At 42.1% G+C, this 21,372-nt stretch overlaps 1 protein-coding gene across 2 annotated transcripts in view; it reads left to right on the forward strand.

Annotated features, from left to right (window-relative positions):
• Positions 1–21,372, forward strand: part of MED14 (mediator complex subunit 14) — a 160,653-nt gene that overhangs the window by 99,249 nt on the left and 40,032 nt on the right. Inside the window, exons 20-24 of one of the 2 annotated variants that reach the window (XM_032219528.1) lie at positions 12–164; positions 2,494–2,763; positions 4,622–4,756; positions 10,105–10,216; positions 10,543–10,674. In XM_032219528.1, coding sequence (XP_032075419.1) covers positions 12–164; positions 2,494–2,763; positions 4,622–4,756; positions 10,105–10,216; positions 10,543–10,674 — 802 coding nt within the window. The remainder of the gene's footprint in view (positions 1–11; positions 165–2,493; positions 2,764–4,621; positions 4,757–10,104; positions 10,217–10,542; positions 10,675–21,372) is intronic. The other variant, XM_032219529.1, reaches the window with a different exon arrangement.

The following is a 21,372-nucleotide window of genomic DNA, read 5'->3' on the forward strand; positions in this document are numbered from 1 at the left end:
TGTATTTATAGATCAGCATTCAATGGAACTCTGTTCACCAAAAATTCCACATATCTCTTGGAACCGTTGGACCAAACTCAGGTTGCAGTAATTGTCATAATACTATTCTGCATCAGCTCCAAGAGATGTTTAATAAATCACCAAATGTTGTCCAACTATTACAGGTAACTTCTTTTGTCAAAAGAGAGTTTTTCTTTTGAAATAGGGAAAGCGTTGAAAGGACGGAATGGGACTGTTTGTCTCGGACCCTTTGCAGCCCCTTGTTTGCCCCCAGGATTCTGCCATCAGCCATTAACCCCTCTTCACTCCCAGACCCTTCATCACAGCCCATTAAGCAAAATACTGCTCACTCCAGACTTTTGGGATCAGGAGACAGTTCCCCGCCAGCCAATCGGAGGAAGGGAAGGGAGAAATAGAGAGAGAGAAAGGGAGAAAGTGTTCTGTGTCAAGTTTCCTCTCTGGGTTTTGTTTCTCCCCCCCCCCCTTGCTGGAAAGCCCTTTGGATTCCCCCCTCCCCTTTGCTGGAAACCCTGAAAACCCTTGCTGGAAGTAGGAATCTACTGTTGCAAATTAACTACTTAGAAGAACTCTCTTCCAACCACAATACCAGCTACACATGTTATGTAGATGATAACATATTCCCAAAGATTTGAGGGATAATTTCTGTAGCACTGGGGCTTCTTTCCATAGAAGGGAAAGGGGAAGGGAGGGAAGGGGGAAGAGCAGCTCAGAGAAAAGACAGAAAGCTTGTTGGCTCAACTTTGATTCAATCAATTATTATTATCTTCCCCAAAAGCGCTGCACATCCACACCCGAATCCAGTTGTATTTAACTTTCCTGTAGCCCTTGGGTTTTCCTATCACATCTGGGGGGGAAATCCAAAGGGTTTACCAGCAAGGGGGGGATCCAAAGGATTTTCCAGCAAAGGGGGAGGGGGATCCAAAGGGCTTTTCAGCAGGGGTGGTGTTGGTAAATGCAACCTCCACACCCCAACCCAGTTGTGTTTAACTTTCCTGTTGCTGTTGTGTTGTCCTGTCACATTTGGGGGGCAGGGGGGAATGCAAAAGGTTTTCTAGTTTGGATCAAGGCGACTGGGTGAAGAAACAAACCCCAGAGAGGAAACTCGACATGGAATACTTTCTCTCTCTCTTTCTCCCTTCCCTTCCTCCGATTGGCTGGCGGTGAACTATCTGCTGAGCCCAAAAGCCCGGGGTGAGCAGTATTTTGCCTAATGGGCCGTGATGAAGAGTCTGGGACTGAAGAGGGGCCCATTGGCCAGGCCAAATAGCTAGGGTCGTTTCAGCGGAGGAGAAATGGTAGGGGTTAATGGCTGGAGGAGGAACCCTGGGGGAGAACAAAGGGTGGCGAAGGGTACAAGGTGAACAGTCCTAGACCCTTGAAAGGTTGATGCTTTTGCATATGCGATCATAATACTTTATATGGAATACAGTAGGAAGACTTTTACCAGCAATTATACTTCTGTTTAGTTCTGCATTCTTACTACTATAATATAGGTAGTCCTCAACTTAGGACCACAGTTGAGCCCAAAATTTATGTTGCTAACTGAGAAATTTATTAGGTGAGTTTTGCCTCATTTTACAACTGTTTTTGCCACAGTTATTAAGTGAATCCCTACAGTTCTTAAATTAGTAACATGGTTGTTAAGTGAACATTGTTTCCCCATTGACTTCACTCATCAGAAGTTCGCTAAAGGGGAACACATGACTCCAGGACACTGCAACTGTCATAAATGTGAGTCAGTTGTCAATCATCCAAATGTAAACCATGTGATCATGAAGTTGCTACAACAATCATAAGATGGAGCTTGCTCAGAGGCTCACCAAGTAAATGAGAGGAAGAGTGCGAAGTAGAGGAGAGAGGTAAGGGAAGAAGAGAGGGATAGGAGAGAGGAGGGGAAGAGGAGGAGAGAAAGGAGTGGAAAGGGGAGAGAGGAGAAGAAGAGAGGAAGGAGAAGGAAAGAAGAGAAGGACAACAGGGGGAAGAAAGGAGGTAGGGAGGAGGAGGAGAGAGGGAGAAGAAAGTGATGTATAGGGTACAAATATGGTGTATGGAGAGCAGAAAAGCCAATAATTGTTTTTGGGAATTGATGGTAAGACAAATTGATGTAAATATTTAACAATATAATATGATGTTGGTTATGTAATAGTATACATGTGTTTATTTGTTATGAAAATGAAAAAATAAAAAAACTTTGTAAATCTACAATCATAAGAGTGAAAAATGGTCATGTCACTATTTTCAGTGCTGTTGTAACTTCAAACGGTCACTAAATGAACAGTCCTCAACTTACAGCAGTTCATTTAGTGACCATTACAATGGCATTAAAATAGTTACTTCTGTAATGCTATGTCTTCATTTGGCTGTTACGAATAGAAGCATAAAAGCAACTGATCATATTTATTTCTGGAGAATCAATACATGTGCCTACCTATCATACAATTATAACTAAACAACTGTTGCTTTTATTTGCAGGTTTTGTATGATACTCAGGCTCCATTAAATGCTATCAATAAGCTTCCCACTGTGCCAATGCTGGGATTGACACAGCGTACTAACACTGCTTACCAGTGCTTCTCAATTCTGCCTCAGTCACCCACCCACATCAGGCTGGCTTTTAGGAATATGTATTGCATAGATATTTATTGCCAGAGCCGTGGAGTGGTGGCAATTCGTGATGGAGCATATAGTCTTTTTGACAATAGTAAAATTGTGGAAGGCTTTTATCCTGCACCAGGATTGAAGGTGACTGTTCTTTATGTATTTATTCTGTAGTACAATTAGAATATTGACTGGGATCATTAATGTTTCAGATATCTTCTGTAAGAGGTAAAATTATTTGGAAGGTGCTTTCAAATACATGTTTAAAATTGAAGCTTCTAACACGTTCAGTGGTAAGGAAATAAAGATAATATTCATTATCTTGTCTTTGGCGTTTCAGAATTGTGTTCTGGCTTTCTAGAACCTTTGCCTGAGTAGATTATAGTTCAGTTAGTTTCTGGCTTCATTCACAATTTAAACATTCTGGTAACAGGATTAGACAATTTTGTCTAAGTTTTGAAGAAATGTTTCCAGGGTTGTCTAATTGAATAAATGAGTCTATGATTAGAACTTTTATTAATCACTTTATTAAAACTTTGTTTTTAAAAACTTTAAAGTTTTTAGAGTTCTGATAATATCACAATATTTTCAGTAACCTGGGCCAAGTCGTAGTTTTGAAATGGTACAATGGTTTATTGCAATGGATCTTCATAAATGAAAAAGATAATTGATGCTCATGGTGGTAAAAATCAACAATCACATTGATATGTCATTTCTGATCATTTGTAACATACAATTCATGCTATTACATATTAACCTTTGGAGATTTAGCAAGACACTACTGTAAATATCTAAAAAATTTAAAAATTTAAAAATGTAGCATGTTGCTTTTGAGATTAGTGTATCTTGAAAGATGTAATGACAATATATATTGTTTTATTATGTTATTGTAAACCTCTCAGAGTCACTCATGAGATGGGCAGTGTAAACATTTAATAAATAATTAAATACATGTTGTCACAGGGTTCTTTTGTTTGTACCCCATTTAGTGGGCTCCAACATCCCAGAAGGCCCACTCCAGTGTCCCTGGCTTTTAGGCAACACCAGCAGATCCTTGGCTAGTAATACCAATTTGTTTTCACACCCTTCTCAGGTGCCCACTGCTCTTTACTATCAGGAGTAAACTACAGTTCTAATCTGAAATTTCCTACATAGAAAAGTGAAACCCATAACCCTTCTCACTCCCAGAACTCTTCAACACCAACTGCTCCACCACAACAACTACAAACACCATCACACCACCATCACACCCAGCTGCTTTTCTTCTGGTCTTTTATAGTTACTCTCTGCTAAGTAGCTGGGGTGGCTGAGGAGAGGTCTTAAAGAGGCAGGCCCCATCAGCCCAGGGGCTAACTAATCATAGGCAGCCTGTCCTCCTACATACATAAACCCTTTTTATATATGCAAAAAAAATCAGGTATGTGTTTGTGTACCTCATCTTCTGTAAACATGTGAGGGGCTGGTGGTTGGTAATCACTATGGTTTGGTAATCACCCAAATCAAGACATACTCACACAGAGCATTGATCACCCATTTCAATCCATACACCTCTTTCTTTGTGGTACTTTAGTTCTGTTCTCATGGAATGAGTGTCTTTGATAAATAAATTACAGAGTGTCCATCCCTTTGTGATTTTGCATCAGTGCTGCACCTAAACCGACATTGTACATGTCTATTTGTACAATAAGTGGTTGGGTAAAATCCAGTCCTCTCAGCACCGGTTTTCCACACAGAGCATTCTTTATCCTTTCAAATGCCTCCTAGCATTCTTCTATCCACCTTATCTTGGAGGGCTCTGTTTTCCTGATTAGGTTCGTTAAGCTGACAATTGTATTGAAATGTAAAGAGTTGATAATATCCTGCCAACCCCAGGAAAGAGTGTACTTCTTTCTTTGTTTTGGGGGATTCTATTTGTCTGAGAGTCTCCACCTTCCATGTTTGTAACTTTAGCCTGCCCTCTTATACATGTCTTTTCATAAATTTGAAAACGTTGAATTCACAGACCTTCCTGAACATGTTCGTTGACAGCAATCAAGATGCACGAAGACGATCAGTCAATGAAGATGATAATCCACCATCTCCTATTGGAGGGGACATGATGGATACATTGATATCACAACTTCAGCCACAGCAGCAGGTAGCATATATGCATGCACAAATTTAGTATTTCAGACTAAATATTCTTACTCCAATCTGGTAAGATAATACAAATGGAGAAACAATAAGGTGAAAACCCTAGCTTGGTAACTGAAGATAATACTTTTTAAATAAAAAGGTCAGAAGTTTAATTCCATTCTCAAGAAGAGGATATATTAGATTTCGGTCTAAAATCCTGGAGGGATGACATTCAGTTTAAATAACAGAGTTAGTGATGGATCATTGCTCCAATGGTATGTGGAATGACCTTAGGAGACAGGAGGAAAAGCTACTTGTTATGCTGCTTAGGTTGATACAAATTCTGTCTCAGCTGTTATGTTATTTGTATCATGGTATTCTGCAAATTGGTAATTTGTACAGCTACTTACTGCTAGTGTTGCAACAACACTGCTGCTGGCTGGTTTTTCCCAATCCAGAAAGATAGCATGGTTGATAGTATTGAAAGTTGCCAGGAGGTAAAAAACAACAGTGGTGTCAGACTCTCTATCAATCCCCAAATGTCATCCATCGGACCAACCAATATCATGGTCCATCCTTAACCTACTTTGAAATAAGTCAAGATAATTATAATTACAATCTGTTTCCTTGCAACTATCAGCAGTTGAAAAATTCCAATTCTCCTGTGCGCTGCTTGGAGAACCCAAATATGGGTTAACTTTTGTCTGCTTGCCCAGAGACTGAGTTAGAAATTTCTTGACCACTCCTCTCTACTCAACAGAGCTTAGTTTTTTCAACTCAGTCTGCCTAGAGAGATATAATCAATTTTTCTCCAGCTCAGTCTAAACAAAAGTTAAATTACCAGCTTGGATTCTCCTACATCGTGCAGATTTTTCCAGGCCAGTTCAGCAGGAATTATTGGTTTGATTCCTTGATGTTGGCTGCAGGTGAGTGTACTGGTTTGCTCGGTCTGCCAGCACCATTTACTGGTTTTCTTTCAACTTTAGAGCGGGATCTTCGCAGCCTGGTAATAGTGCCTGATCACTTGGGCTAGTCCTTTTTTTAACCGCAGAATGTCTCTTTGGGCTCTGGGAGACTGGTGCACCGATCTCAGGGCCCTTTTTAATTGAAGGAGCCATGGTTTGTTTTTCAGCATTTGGAGATGCGGTTCGCCATTCTCGTGCCACTTTCAGTTTGTTACAAACCTGTGTCGGTTTCCTTTGGCGTTGGAGTGCTGGTCCACCGCTCTTGTGCCATTTTCAAGATTTAAATTTTGTGGTCTTTTCTCTTGGCGCCAAAAGAGCCGGTACGCCACTCTTGTGGCATTTTGGCTGATAGTGTTGTAGCCGGGGATCAGCAGCGTCGGAGGAGGTAGCGTGGCTGAGGCCCGGTATCCTTTTCCTGTCGGACTTTTGGACAATGACGGTTGTAGTTTACTACTAGTTGGAGCTTCGGGAAGCCACCTCATCCAAACATGTTAGTTAAAGACTGGCCTAAAATTGTAATAGAAAATATGGATGATCATGGGGAACAAGGGAAATAAATGCCATCTAGAGAACAGTTAGACAAGAAGATGGAACTCGCATTGCTTAATGGTCAGAGAAAACAACCCACCTGAACTGATCAGATAGTTAACATTTTCAGTCAGAGGTTTGGAAGATTCTGTTAATGTTACAGTAAAGCAGATTTAGTTCATCTAATCATGTTTCCTTTCGGGATTACTGACAATAATTACCTTTCCTTGAGAAAGAATCATCACTTTCTGAATCAGGGAGATAAAGGCTGTTCTCCAAGATGGAGGAACCCTTCATTCCAATTGAATTCTGTTAAATAGTTCTTTAAGAAGTTCTACCATTTCTAATTGTAAATTTTTATAATAAACTGCTGTCAGTCCATCTGTACCAGGTGCCTTCCCAACTTTTAACTGTTTAATTACCTGGAGGATTTCCTCTGAAGTTATTGGTTGGTTCAATCTCTCCCTTTATCATCTTTAACTATAGGTATTTTCTCTTTCTCCAAGTACCTATCTATGTCTAAACCTTGTATTTTATCACTAGTGTATAATTTTGTATAAACTTCTAAAAAAGCCTTTTTGATCATATCCTTATGGAATCCTAAATTCTTTACCTTTATAATATATTTTTTCTATAGTACGAATTTTTTGTTTTTTCCTCGTCATATATGCTAACCATCTGCCTGGTTTATTTGCATTGCAAAAAGTATTATGTTTAGCATATAACAAATTAGTAGCCACCTGATGTGACATCAACATATTAAATTGCGCTCTTAGTAAAGTGATTGCCTCTTTTGTCTTCTTATCACCTGGGTTAGATATTAGCTCCTGCTCTTTCTTCTTTATCTCTTCCTCTAATTCCTTTCGTTTTTCCCCCTGTCTATATCTATATATATTATTTAAATTTATTAAAACTCCTCTCATATACGCTTTACTTGCATCCCAAACCATTTCCAGAGATGTTCCCTTATTCATATTAAAAGCAAAATATTCTTTCAACAGTTTTTTACATTCATTGACATTTTTCTCATATCTAAATAAATTTTCATTTAACCTCCAAGACCTTCTAGATTCCTTCCCATATTCCAGTTCCATCCAAACCGGGTTATGATCTGTTAATGCATTCGAGGATATCTTTGTCTTCTTTACCTTAGAAAGAAAATAATTTGTAATTAATATAAAGTCAATCCTAGAGAAGAATTGATGCCTATCAGAAAAAAATGTAAAGTCCTGTTCTTTAGCATTCCTTTCCCGCCAGATGTCTCTTAGCTCGATATCGTCCATCATATCAAAGAAAGACTTAGGTAATCTTGCATGTGCTTAAATATTTTATGATAGACCCTTCTTGTCTTTCTTGGTGTCCAATACTCCATTCCAATCATCCAGTAATATACACGATCTGTAATCCCATTGTATTAACTTGGTATGGAGCAACTTAAACATTTTTTCTTGTTGATTGGGGGTGTATACTCCCTTTATGAGTATCTTTTTTCCTTCTAATAGTAATTCAATTGCAATATATCTTCCTTGAGAGTCTGCTTCAATTAATTAATGTCCCTTCTTAAATATATAACTATGCCATTTTTTTTTCCTCCGGGGCAGAAGCTACAAAATGTTGTCCCAATCTTGCATTCATCAAGGATTTCTGTTCATTTATTCTAATATGTGTTTCTTGTAGGCAAATTACATCGTTTTTAAAGTGTTTCAAATAGTGATATATTTTTTCCCTTTTTTGTGGTGAGTTTAAACCATTGACATTCCAGGTTAAAAATTTAATTGACATATTCAGCTCCCTGAAGCTTTTTAAGAGCCGCCTGAAAATCCTGTAATTTAATTTTCAGTCTAGCTCCTCCCACTGCTTCTGAATTGATGTTTATATTTTCTTGAGATTGTTTGGGCTTGTTGCATCTTTAATTCTTGTTCCTTGCGTTTGGTAGCCACTCGGGTTTGTCTTTGCTCCTTAATTCCTTCTGTCTCCATAAGAAGATTCAGAGCTTGGGCCACGTCCAATGATCCTTGGGTATCTTGCTGTCTGGCCTCTCCTACTTGTTCCCTTTCTCTGAATCCTGGAGATGGCGGGTAACCAGCCTTTAATATGTTGCTGTAAAAATCTCTGGCCTTCCAAACTGAGTTAAGACGGTGTCTTTGTCCCAAGTAATTCACCACTTACCGGCTGGGACTTCCCATCTATATTGTATCTGGCGGTTTTTAAGTTCATCCACTAGAAATGCATAGTCTTTCCTAGACTTCAACATTTTTGGTGGAATTTCCTTCAAAACTATCACCTCTTGACCTGCAATCTGCAATTTAGTTTTATAGGACTCTTATAATATCAGGTTCCTTGTATTCCTAGTAGCAAAGTAGACTACAATATCTCTTGGTAATTGTTTCTGTCTGGCAATCCATGAATTAACACTGTATATTTTGTCCATTTGCCAGTCATACCCAGCTCTCGGTTGACCAATAAATTGGTCAAAGGCTTCTGCAAGAATCTCCTTCAGATTTTCTTGGTTATTCTCTTTGAGGCCTCTTATTCTCAAAGCAAATTCCATCGCTTTGTATTGTATCATTGTAATTTCTGCTTCTGATTTATCAGCCTTGTTTTGAACTTCTTCAACTTTGCTTTCTAAATTGACATTGGACTGGTTAATTTCTTCCACTCTATCAGGCAATGAGGATACATAGCCAGCCAAACCTTTAAAGGCTTCCACTATATCCTGTCTTATTTGCTGGTTACGAATCTGAATTAGCTCCTTGATGCCAGATATTTCCTCCAAAATCTCCTTAAAGGCAGATGTAACTTTTTCATTTATTTTGAGTTCTATAGCTGCAGCCTGTTCCTTTAAAGCGTCTTTTAAGGCTCCTTGCAGCACATCAAGAGTTAAAGCCTTAGCAGCAGAGGGAGGTAAAAGTGACTGTAATTTATTAGTCGGGGCTGGAGAACTGCCAGAATTCTTTGAAGTGGTTGTTGTTGTTCTAACTTGTTTTGAAGCCATTTCAACTATTCAATTAAACTTATCTTCCGCCAAATTGTTAAGTCCAAACAAACCACTTAGTCCAATTATTAAATCTTGTAGCTTATTAGTAAGTCAATGCTGTTTTGAGTGGTCTTAAACTCTTAGTTCTTTTAACTATGTTAGAAAGCACTTAAGATGTAATTGCTTGTTAAGTTTCGTTTCAGCCACACCTTAATATTCGGGCACCATTTTCACGTCTATCTCATTAATTTTAACAGAAGGAATTCTTGTAAATTGGAGTTAAAGTTTAAAAATACTTGCGATTGTGGAATTCTCCAGTATTTGCATTGCCTGCTTCTTATTCAAATGTAGATCAAAACATTGATTGCAGGTGTGGACGTGGCTCCTTGTTCTGCAAAAAACAGATGCATCCCGAGAGCGGAGTGTGTCGAGCTACAGGGGGGCTCACACCTTTCAAGCCCCAGAAATTGCTCCTGGGGGTTTAAGGGAACTCTACCCACGCTCTCCTCCCCCTCTTTTCCCGAGGGGAGAGTTTTCAGGCTGTCAGACAGTTGATGTACGCTGTTCTGGCAGCTAAACGCGATCTCGGGGCTGGAACATCCTAGAGAGATGTCCGTCAGAGCTTACGTTGCCACCGGAAGCCCATGGTCAGAGAAAACAATCCACTTGAACTGATCAGATAGTTAACATTTTCAGTCAGAGGTTTGGAAGATTCTGTTAATGTTACAGTAAAGCAGATTTAGTTCATCTAATCATGTTCCTTTCGGGATTACTGACAATAATTACCTATCCTTGAGAAAGAATCAGCACTGAGATATGAATTGTTTCAAATATTAGATGTTGACGAAATAAACATTAAATCTGTATTTTATTATATATCTAATAATATGTTTACATCAGCAGTCTTCAAAACAGACAGGAGCATCAGCAGCTTATCCTTTGACATCCCCTCCCACATCCTATCACAACACTGTTACTCCTTCACCTTCAATGATGCTCACCCAGTCACCAGGTAAAATGGCTTTTTGGATTGGCTGGATTTGTGTAATCACAGCTTTGTTAATTAAGCTACAGGATCAGTGAACAAAGATATTGTAGTTACTAAAAATGTTTTAGCTGTTCGTTAAACCCAATGTAGATTATTAGACAGTTATTATCATCCTATCACAGCTTTTGGCAATAGTATTGAATGACGTTTCCCCTTCTTACAGTCAGCTAATGAAAAATGCCATATTCTCTGCTTATATAAATTATTATCTCTTCACATATTTGTATACTCAAAGTTTAAAAGGAGTATTTATAAAAAATAATTGCTTATTATTTGTATATTATATTTAGGAACTTTACATGCTTCAAATTCTCCGAGTGGAGCATTAAGAGCACCATCACCAGCATCATTTGGCCCAACTCCTTCTCCTTCATCACTTGGAATCACAATGGGACAAAATGCAAACTTTGCCAGCCCCCACGGTAAGCCCATTATCTCTTTGAATAGATATTGATCAAAAGTTGATGCTTCAGATGTCACCAAATGAACTACATTATTCTTTGTTGTCTGGAATTCAGATCTTGAAAATACACCAATGTATTCTCCATCACACTTGCCCAGGTTGTCTTGAGTAAAAAAATTGTTTTACCCAACTGTAAACATAAGCAAGGTATAAATTCTAGAAGTAGACTTTTCAAAGAGTTAGTTTCTAAATCTCTTGATTCAATATGAGTTCCCATCAAACTATAGAACACTTATATAGTATCCGTATTTTTGGGAGTATAAGCCCCCACCCCCCGAGTATAAGATGCACCAAGATTTTGAAGAGGCAAATTTAAAAAAAAAGTTTTTGCACTCTGTCGACCTCTCAAAAATGGCCCGTTTCTCACGAAAACAGGCTTTTTTTTTCAAAAAAAGGTCATGAATAGCATTTAGGAGGCATGTAGAGTGCTCCGGGGGGGAGGCAAAAACGAGCAAAAAATGGCCCATTTTTCACAAAACGGGCCGTTTTTTGTCAAAAAAAAAAGGCATGCATAGCCTTTAGGAGGCTTATAGAGTGCTCCTGGGGGCTAGGGGGGGCAAAATTGAGCAAAAAACTGCTGCTTTTCGCTCATTTCTGCCCTCCCCAGACCCCAGGAGCACTGTGGAAGCCTCCTAAAGGCTATGCAGGGCCGTTTTGGTGAAGGGATGGGGTTTCGGGAGGCAAAAATGCTGAATTCAGTGTATAAGACGCACCCAAATTTTCAGCCTCTTTTTTGAGGGAAAAAGATGCGTCTTATACTCCAAAAAATACAGTACTTGTATTTCTCAAGATTATATTGCTTGGAACATGTGGCATGTCAATACTTTTCAAAGGGGAATTGTCCCTTCCTCAGAATATAACAGCAATTTGCTGGAGTAGACAGGCTCCAGTAATGAAAGAACATCTATGGTTCTTACAGTAATAAAGATAAAGGTTTCCCTTGTCTAGTCATGTCATATTCTAGGGGGTGGTTTTTCTCCATTGTAGTGGAGATAGCATCAAGGAATGGGTTGACCTCATCTGCTTAGTTGATTGGAATGAGTCTGTCAGATCTTTGATGACATGCCCCTGTTGCTAGGGCTGTTAGGTAAGCTCCCTGTTAGGAGAATGAGTGCATTCAGAAAAGCGGTGTGAGAGTTGTGTTGGAGAACACACAAACCAGTATACAGAGACACTGCAGTTTAAATAGGCTTTTACTTTCGTGGAAATAGAGGTATCAGAGTCCATCAAACAGTCCAGTACACAAAGTTTGCTAGCAGTTGCAAAACTTAGAATAGCTCATGCTGATCACTATATGGGACTTCTAACAGCCAGCTTCCAAACACTCAGATCAGATCAGCATCTAACAGTGATTCTGGCTCCATCTTTTTTTTTTCAGCTTTTCCATATCAGTATCCATATTTTTTTTCCATAATTTTTTTTTATTTTCCATTTTCATAGCATATAATCACATGTATACTATTACATAGTCAACATCATGTTGTATTATTAAGTAATTACATCAGTTCATCTTGCCATCAACTACCAAAAAAACCCAAAAACCAGTTATTGGCTCTTCTGCTTTCCATACACCATATTTATACCTTATCTGACACTTTCTTCCCCCTCTCTCCTCCCCCTCTCTACCTCCTTTTTTCCCTCCATCATCCTTTTCTACTCTACTTCCCCTTCCTTTCTCCTTCTCCTCTCTTCCCTTACCACTCCTCCTTATACACCTCATCTACCCCCCTCACCTTCTCTCCTGTCCCTCTCTTCCTATCTTTCTTCTCTTCTCTGCTTCCCACTCTTCCTCTAATTCACTTGGTGTATTTCAGCTTCTGAGCAAACTCCCTTTTGTGTTGATGGTATTTATAATTCCATTTCAATATACATAAAAAAGAAAAAATAGCAGTATACATATACAATCATATTACCTTAAAATCCAACACCCCTCCTCCAACCTAGTATACTCCCCTCCTTCCCACCTTCCCCCCCAATCCCCCCAACCTTCCCCCCCTGACTTCCCAGAACAATACAAGGTATAAATCTTTAACAAGAACAGTTTAAAATATACTTAAAGAGAAAGTAGAAAATTAATAACATCTTTAAATTGAGCTTAGCTCCTCCTTGTTAGGCTAACTATAAACAATTCGTATCATTTCTGATCTTAATCATAAGCTATCTGAAATTTCCTAGATCCATATTTATTTTGAATATAGTCAATCCATTTTTTCCAGTCTCGTTTATATCTCTCCTTTGAACAGTCCTTAAAATCCCAATAGTAGTGTCTTTTTCCCTTCTAAAACCAAATCTATTGCAATCTATCTTCCTTGGGGGTCTGCTTCAATTAATTCAGCTTTCAAATCCTTCCTTAAGTATATAACTATACCATTTTTCTTCTCGGTGGCAGAAGCTATAAAGTGTTGTCCAAGTCTTGTATTACTCAGTTATTTTTGATCAGTTGATCTAATATGAGTTTCTTGCACACAAATTATATCATTCTTAAATTGTTTAAGATAGTGGTTTATTTTCTTCCTTTTCTGTGGGGAATTTAAACCATTGACATTCCAAGTTAGAAACTTAGTTGCTATCTTTAGCCCCCTGAAGCTTTTTAAGAGCCATCTGAACATCTTGGAATTTAACCTTTGGCCTGGCTCCTCCCACTGCTTCTGAAGTACCGCCTGTAGACTCCTGAACGATGGCTTGTGCTTGTTGCTTTTTTAATTCCTGTTCCATTCGTCTAATAACCACGCGGGCCTGTCTTTTCCTTAGCTTCTTGTACCTCTGAGAGAACAAATTGATCCCCCCTTGTTAATGCTTGAGTGGTTTGCTTTCCATCATGTCCTTCTTGTTCTCTTTCTCTAGATCTAGAGGGAGGGGGGTGTCCAGCCTTCAATATGTTGCTGTAGAAATCTTGGGCCTTCCATACTGAATTGAGGCGATGTCTTTTTCCAAGGTAGCTAAATGCAATGCCGGCTGGCGCGTCCCATCTAAACTGTATCTGGCGATTTTTAAGCTCTTCAACTAAAAAGGCATAGTCTTTCCTAGATCTCAGCATTTTAGGTGGTATCTCCTTCAAGACAGTCACCTCCTGACCCCCAATTTGAAGCTTAGTTTTGTAGGACTCCTGTAATATCATGTTCCTTATATCTCTAGTAGCAAAATACACCACTATATCTCTTGGTAATTGCTTTTGTCTTGCCAGCCAGGAGTTAACGCGGTAAACCTTTTCGATTTGCCAGTCAAAATTCCCTCCTGACCTTCCCACCATCAGGTCGAAGGCTTCAGAGAGAATCTGTTTCAGGTTCTCTTGTGTTTTTTTGGGGAGGCCCCTTATCCTTAAAGCAAATTCCATTTGTCTATACTGTAAATTATGATTTCATTTTCTGCATCGCTGACCTTTTGCTGGACCACATCCATCTTCATTACCAGGTTCGTATTAGAGTCACTAAGGTCTTGTAACTTTTCTTCAAGTCCGAGTGTATAGCCTGATAGAGAATTCAGAGCCATCAGAAAGTCCCCTCTAATCGCTTGATTACATGTCATAAGTTCTTCAGACATCTGTTTGTTAGAAGCAGCTATCTCTTCCTTAATTTTTGCTTCCATCGTATCAGCATGATTTTTTAACGCATCAATTAATTCTTTCTGCAGAATTTCCCTTGTCAAGGGGTCCCCTGCAGAAGTAGGAGGAAGTAATGACTGTAATTTAGTAGAGGGCGCTGGGGAGGTCCCGGCACTTTTCGACGCGGGGGGAGGGGGAAATTTTTGCTTAGAAGCCATGTCAAGTTTAATCTACTTTAGTCCATTAAAAAGTCCAGGCAGTCCAATTATACAGCAATTGCTGTTTAGTTTGATAATAAATCACTTCTTGGTAATAAATCACTTCTAGGCTTCGCAAGAGTGCTATCAGAATCTCGCCCCTCCTACACAGCTCCTACACAGCTCAGCGCCATTTTTGTAGAACTTTCAGCAAGTAATTATCAGAAGGAATTCTTTACAAATGGAGCTAAGGGTTTATACATACAATTAGAAGTTCACTAATATTGGTTCAGCTCGGCTTGAAGTCCGCAGTAAATCATTTGTGCTGAGGATGAGCGAAGACCTTCGTTCTGCAACAAAAGGCAGAATGATTCCTGGTGCAGAGCTGCTATGCTGCCGGTGCCCCACCCCTTTCCTCCCAGAGTTTAGGCTGAGAGGGTTAGTTAGAGGGCTTCCAATGCATAGCTTCTCACCTCTCTCTTCTAGGCCCAAAGAGAGGGTAAACAAACTGCTAAACAGCTTGATGGATTGCTTTTTAAACAGTTTAACGACGCCAAGATTCGAGAGCTGTTAAAAATAACAACTCCCTGTCAGGCCCCGCCCACCGGAAGCCGATTCTGGCTCCATCTTATGGCCAATTGAGGAAACAGCAACCAATCACATTTACAGCATGATTTAAAGAAACAGGTACAACATTGTTACATGATTTATATATTGCCAACCCAACAGTTAGATTATATTCCTAACAAGGGCTTCCCAACTTTCGACTCAGACCCTCAACTAGGACAGACACGGCCAAATCTCTCCATTTTGAAATTCCTGGATCAACTTGAGGAAAGTTAAAAATAATTGTCAACATTATTCTGTGAGTTACCAACCAGCTGACTCCCTGTAAGGTTTCCGAAAGATCTGACCTCATTTTAATTATGGCTGAACTTTGCCCCTGTTTCTTCCCTCCCCTCAGTGTGTCATAAATCACATTCTCCTCACAAACCTGCTTTAGTAATCTGAGAGCCGACTCTAGCGGAAAGTATGTGTGGAATGCGCTTCCCCCCTTTCATCACCATGGCAACTTTATGAGTTAACATTTGGCTCTCCTCAGTTTCCAAAAGCGACCTGTGCGAAACAAAAACAATTTGAGTACAGGTATAGGATTTAAGGCTGCGTCACTCCCCCACCCCCGAGCTTGTTTGGATTTTCTGCATGAAATTTTGCTAGAAGGCAATCAACCTGGATATTTACTCTTTACCCAAGATGCCTCTGACAAGGGGTAGCCTTTCCACTTGATTAAGTATTGGAGTTTTCTCCTGTGCCATCTCGAATCCAGGATTTGTTAACTTCATAATGGATTTGGCCCTCTATGATCACCGGGTCCAGGGGCTCCCGGGGCAGTGGTTTCGGTCAATTCGACCATGAGTTTAAAAAGGCTACTATGGAATACCGGGTATATCTTCCCTAGCAGTTGGGGCACTTTCAATTGCACTGTGACTGGATTGATGATCTTTATTATGGGGAATAGTCCCATAAATTTTGGGCCCAGTTTCTTGCTAGGGAGTTGAAACCTCAAATATTTTGTGGAGGGGTAAACCTTCTCTCCCACCTGGAATGGATGTTGCGGAGCTCATTGTTTATCTGCCTGTTTCTTATAGGTTTGTGCCACTTTAGCCAGCACTTTTTTAACAATCTCCCAGTTTGCTTTTAGCTTTGACATCCAATCAGTCAAGCTGACTGAGGAGGGGGGATCCCTTGTACACTCAGGCATTGGGACAAAGTCCCAACACTGTTAGTCCTGTGCTACTGTGAACAACATTATTGTACGCGACCTCAGCAAAGGACAGAAGGTCTGCCCAATTTGACTGCTGATAGTTCATGTAGCACTTCAGGTACTGTTGTACCATGGTGTTCAGTCTCTCTGCCCCCCCATTGGTGCTCGGGTTAAAAGCCAAGTTAAGACATTGGGATGACCCAATGGACCGCAGGAACTTCCTCCAGAACTTAGCCATGAACTGGACCCCTCTGTCTGAGATAATTATTCGAGGTACTCCATGCAGGTGGTAGATGTGCTTCAGGAACAGTTTGGCCAGCTGGTGAGCTGAGGGTAGTCCGCTGAAGGGTATGAAGTGTCCCTGTTTGGAGAACAGGTCTATTACAGTCCAAATTACTGTGTTTCCCCCACATTTTGGCAGCTCTATAAAGTCCATTGCAATCTCCTCCCATGGCCTCGTTGGCTCTGCTTCTGGTTGCAGCAGTCCAGAGTTTTTTCCCGGTCATCTCTTCATTGTGGCTCAGATGGTGCAACTTTTCACATAACTGTCTATGTCTTTCTTTATGCCGGGCCACCAGAAATGCCTCCGGGCTAAGTGTAAAGTGTTTAGGAACCTAAAGTGGCCTGCCAGTTTGGCATCGTGACTTCACTGGAGAATTAGGATGTGTAGGGATTCCAGGACATAAAGTTTTGTCCCCTTCCATGCAAGGTCATCTCTTTTTGTCAACATGTGTTGGTTGTCTCAGAACCAAGTGTCTGCTAACAGTTCGGTTTTGAGTCTTGTGGTTAGGTCGCTTGCTGGTTGGTCTTGCTGGCCATGGTGTTGTTGTCTGGTGGTCACTTGGGCAGCTATTTGAGTAGAGGGAACAATGGTGTCCACTACATGCTCTTTTTCACATTTGTACTGGGGCATACAGGAGGGGGGGTCAACTAGAAAGTTCCTCCCTCCTGGAACTTAGTACGAAGTCGAAACAGTGGAAGAATTTAGCCCAACGGGTGGTAGTTTCCATGGGGTCCTGAGACCCTCCAGATTTTTGTGGTCAATCAAGATTTTGAACAGTTTCTGGATCCCTTTCAACAGGTGTCGCCAAGTTAGTAGTGCCCATCTCACCGTGAAAGCCTCCTTTTCCCATGAGGCCCATCGTCTTTGTGTCTGTGAGCTTGCCGGAGGGGTAGGCACAGGGCTCAGGTTTCCTTGCTTTTTCTTTGGAATAGCACTGTTCCCACTGCCGTATCACTGGCGTCTGCTTGGATCACGAAGGGTTGCTCTGGGTCAGGATGCTTCAGCACCGGTTCCTTTGCAAATATTTATTTTAGTGTTTCAAATGCCTCTTGGCAGGTTAGGTCCCATTGTAGAGGTTGTCCCGGGTGAGGTTTTGTTTCTGGGCTCCCTGTCCTTAGGAGGTCTGTCATGGCTTTGGCAGTCCTCGCAAAGGAGAGGATGAATTGCCTGTAGAAGTTTGCGAACCTGTTCTGACCCCCCTCGTTCCACACTGAAACACTCCAAGCCAAAGATACTTTACGGAATTTATTCACAGACAGGTTCTTGGCAGCAAACCGGCACAGATGAGTTGTGGCAGCAATCCAACACAGATAAACCCTGGCAGCAATTCAGCATTCCAAGCTCACATTAGTTCCTGCGTTGACTTCTGCAAGAGGGGGGTGTACACAAGCAGTCTTTTTATAGTCTGGAGAGGAGCCTAATGACCACCAGCTGAGTGCAATTACCTCCTCTGCTTGCACAACTGTTCCTGACTTCTATTAGCTCTTCGGTGCCGGGCATCCAGGAACAACTCATTGCTGGCTTCTGGATCACTCTCCCTTGTCTCCTCCCCATTGGTCCAAGGTTCAGGCGCCTCCTGGTGGCCAACCAGTCTCTCTGCGCCCTGCTCATAGTCGGAACCCTGTCCAGGGTCCTCCACATCCTCCAGAGCCAACTCATAGGGCCCCTCACTGTCGGAATCTAGTGGCAGCTCCAACGGCTCCTGCTGGGCCACAACAGAACTCTAGGAAGCTTTGTAGCTGTCTGCAAGTGCGAGAGGCTTGCCAGCCTAGGACAATTTGTACTCCATCTCTATTCCCTCATTTGACACTCGGTAACCCAGATAGTCTAGCCGGGCATGGTGGAATTCACATTTTGATAGCTTGACGTACAAGTTGGCTGCCAGAAGTTTTTCCAGTACCTGTCGGACCCGGAGTATGTGATCATTCATGGTCTCTGTACATGAGGGTGTCAATCAAGTAGACCAGGACCCCTTGTAGAGGTGCTCATGCAGCACTTCTTTTATTAAATGTATGAATGCTACTGGGGCTCCCTGCAGTCCAAACAGCATCACTCTGAATTGGAAGCTCTGTGGGGGGCAGTTGAACACTGTTTTCCACTCATCTCCTTCCCTAATCCATACTTGGTAGTATGCTTCTCTGAGGTCTAGTTTTGTGAAGACTTTTGCCTTGGCCAGGTGAGATAGCATGTCTTTCATGAGGGGGAGATGGGTATAGGTTGTGTACGCACACGGCATTGAATCCTTTAAAGTCCCCACACAGTCTCATAGTTCTGTCTTTTTTTTCTTTGAAGAAGACTGGCACTCCGACCCGTGGCTTGGCTGGCTCATTGAACCCCCGTGCTACATTTTTCTCTATGTATTTGTGCATTTCTTGCATTTTTCAGAGCATCATGGTATAAGTTTGGGCTTGGGTAGTTTTGCTGTGGGGATGATTCTGATGGCACAATCTGCCTCACTGGGGAGGGAGGGGGGCAAAACTTCGCACTTGGTCTTGCTGAATACTTCTGCAAGGTCCTGATATTCCCTTGGGATCTGTTCGGTCTCTGGGGTTTTGTTGGAGGTGGCTGCCAGTTGTTCTGGTGGGCTCTTTTGGGGGTTTCCCTTCTTGGGTGGTGTTTCTGCTTGCTATTGTGGAAGGGATTGTGACCCATTTTGTATCTTAAATCTTTGGGTACCCCTTTGCCATCTGATGGTTGGTCCCCACTTGTCTAGCCAGGAGAGCCCCAATATGACTACATCTGTCATTTTGGGGGCTATTATGAATCAAATTACTTCCCAGTGATCTACTATCTCTAGTCTCACTGGTTCGGTCAAGTGGGTGTCATAGGCTCCCCCCATTAGGGACCCATCGATCTGTTCGAACCGGATTGGGTGGGCCAGTCTTTCTGCTCTGATCCCCAGTTTCAGGACTGTGATCAGGTTGATCAAGCATCTAATCTAGTGCAGCCTGAGTCTATTAGGGCTTGAAAAGTCCCCTAGCTTCCTGTTTTTGAGGCTGTGAGGCATATTGGGAAAACGAAAGAGTGAAATGTTCCTCTCACCATTGGATCATTTTCGCCCTCAACATCACTGTCATAGGATTCTGGTGACTGGTCATCGTTTTCTGGGGTTCCCCCCTTTCGTCTGGGTGGGGAGGGACCTCTGCAGCCTGGAGGGCCTTCTGGGACGCGTTGGTGACCCGTTTGGGACTCTGTTCCAATTGTGCCCTGAGTAGTGGCTCTGGCCTTGGTATTGGGACTTTCCTAAATTCATGGATGTGCTTTTTGATGGGGTGGCTCCTCTGCTTTTGGTCGCTGAGCTCATCTTCCTCATACAGGTCCTCCTCCACATCCTCAAATCTGGCCTCTAGCAGTTGTAGGCTGGCAAATCTACGCCTTGCAGTTTGGGTTCTTTCCATTTGTGGAAGACTTCTAGCCATTCCCTTGCTTCTCTCTCTAGCCTCTCTGCGATAGTATTCATTATGGCTCTGGGAGATGAGTAGAGGTGTCCATAGCATTCTAGGTGGATCTCAGCTGAGTCAAGGAATAGGGCTAACAGGTCTGAGTCTCCATCAAATTTCCCCTAAACCGGGGCGGTTCGTTCAGCATTGCTCCTCCTGTCAGCCTCTGTATGCTTGTGTTTGATATGTCTGACCATCTTCCTCAGCTCTAGTTCAGAGGGAGGGAGGGGGTTGTCTGTCCTGGGCAGCCTGCCTGCTACGTGGGAGAGACACTGTTTGCAGCCTCCTTTTGATGGGTGGAGAAGGGGGGAGGCTGCGTTCCTGTCTGATTCTTGTCACCTCAAAAGCATTCACTGCTCCTCCCTTCTCTTTTGGCCTGCAGAATGGCCCCTCTTCATGGAGGGAGGTTCAGTCAAATTCCTCCCTCCATTGCTTTTTGGAACTCCCCAGGGGCTCCATAAGGGGCTTTGGGAGTCTGGCTTAGTTCCACTCCACTCTTCACAGGTTGCTCAGGGCCCCTCCCTTTTTCTGGGAATTGATGTGGGGGAGCTTAACTTTAGCTGTTTTAGGGGTTAACTTTCACAAATATTCATCTCCTCTTGCTTTAGTCACTGGAGCAGGCATCTTAGCTTTGATGTCTGAGGTTAGGCTGCACTCTGCTAAGGCTCCTAAATTGCAGGAGCTTCACGCCTTTTTTAATGATGCAGAGTGGCAGCATTGTCCACAGGAGTTTTCAGGCTCCACTTTATCAACTAACTACCAACTCTTACAAATTGCAGAGGCTTCATGCTTCCTTTAAAGGCGCAGAGTGGCAGTATTGACCAAAGGATCTTTTGCGCACCAATTGACAGCTAACCGCCAATGCTTGCAAATTGCAGAAGCTTCACACCTTTAACGGTGCAGGGCCGCAGCATTGACCACAGCTTTTGCGCTCCGCTTTGACAGCTCGCCGCGACAGTAGCCATCTTGCGAGCTTTATGCTCCGAATTAATTCATCAAAGGGTCGCGGTCACAAGCGCAGCTCTGTGCTGCTAACCCAGGGCTCTACTGAGCATTGCAGCCTCCACCCTCAGGCTGCCTACCCCACATTGAAAGGTAGCGGTTACATGCACAGCTTTGCATCGCTAACCAATGGCTGTACCGAGCGTTACAACCTCCACACTCCAGACTAACTGCGCCACAGAGCCTGCGGCATGTCTTTGGGGCTGCGAGCAGAGTTTCGCACTCCTGTTCTTTTCAGTCGATGAGCCTTGCATAGCTCCGCGCTGCTATCCTGGGGCCGCACTTGGCATCCCGCACAACATAGTACCAGTATGTATGGGGCTGTAAGCAGAGCTTTACGCTTCCAAGCCTAGAATTGGTGAGCCCAGTTAAGGGCTTCTGCTCTGCACCAGACATCTCTACACTCAGATTAACACCCCCTGAACCTTT

Source organism: Thamnophis elegans, chromosome 6 (genome assembly GCF_009769535.1).
Source record: "Thamnophis elegans isolate rThaEle1 chromosome 6, rThaEle1.pri, whole genome shotgun sequence".
In the NCBI taxonomy this organism is placed as follows: Eukaryota; Metazoa; Chordata; class Lepidosauria; order Squamata; family Colubridae; genus Thamnophis; species Thamnophis elegans.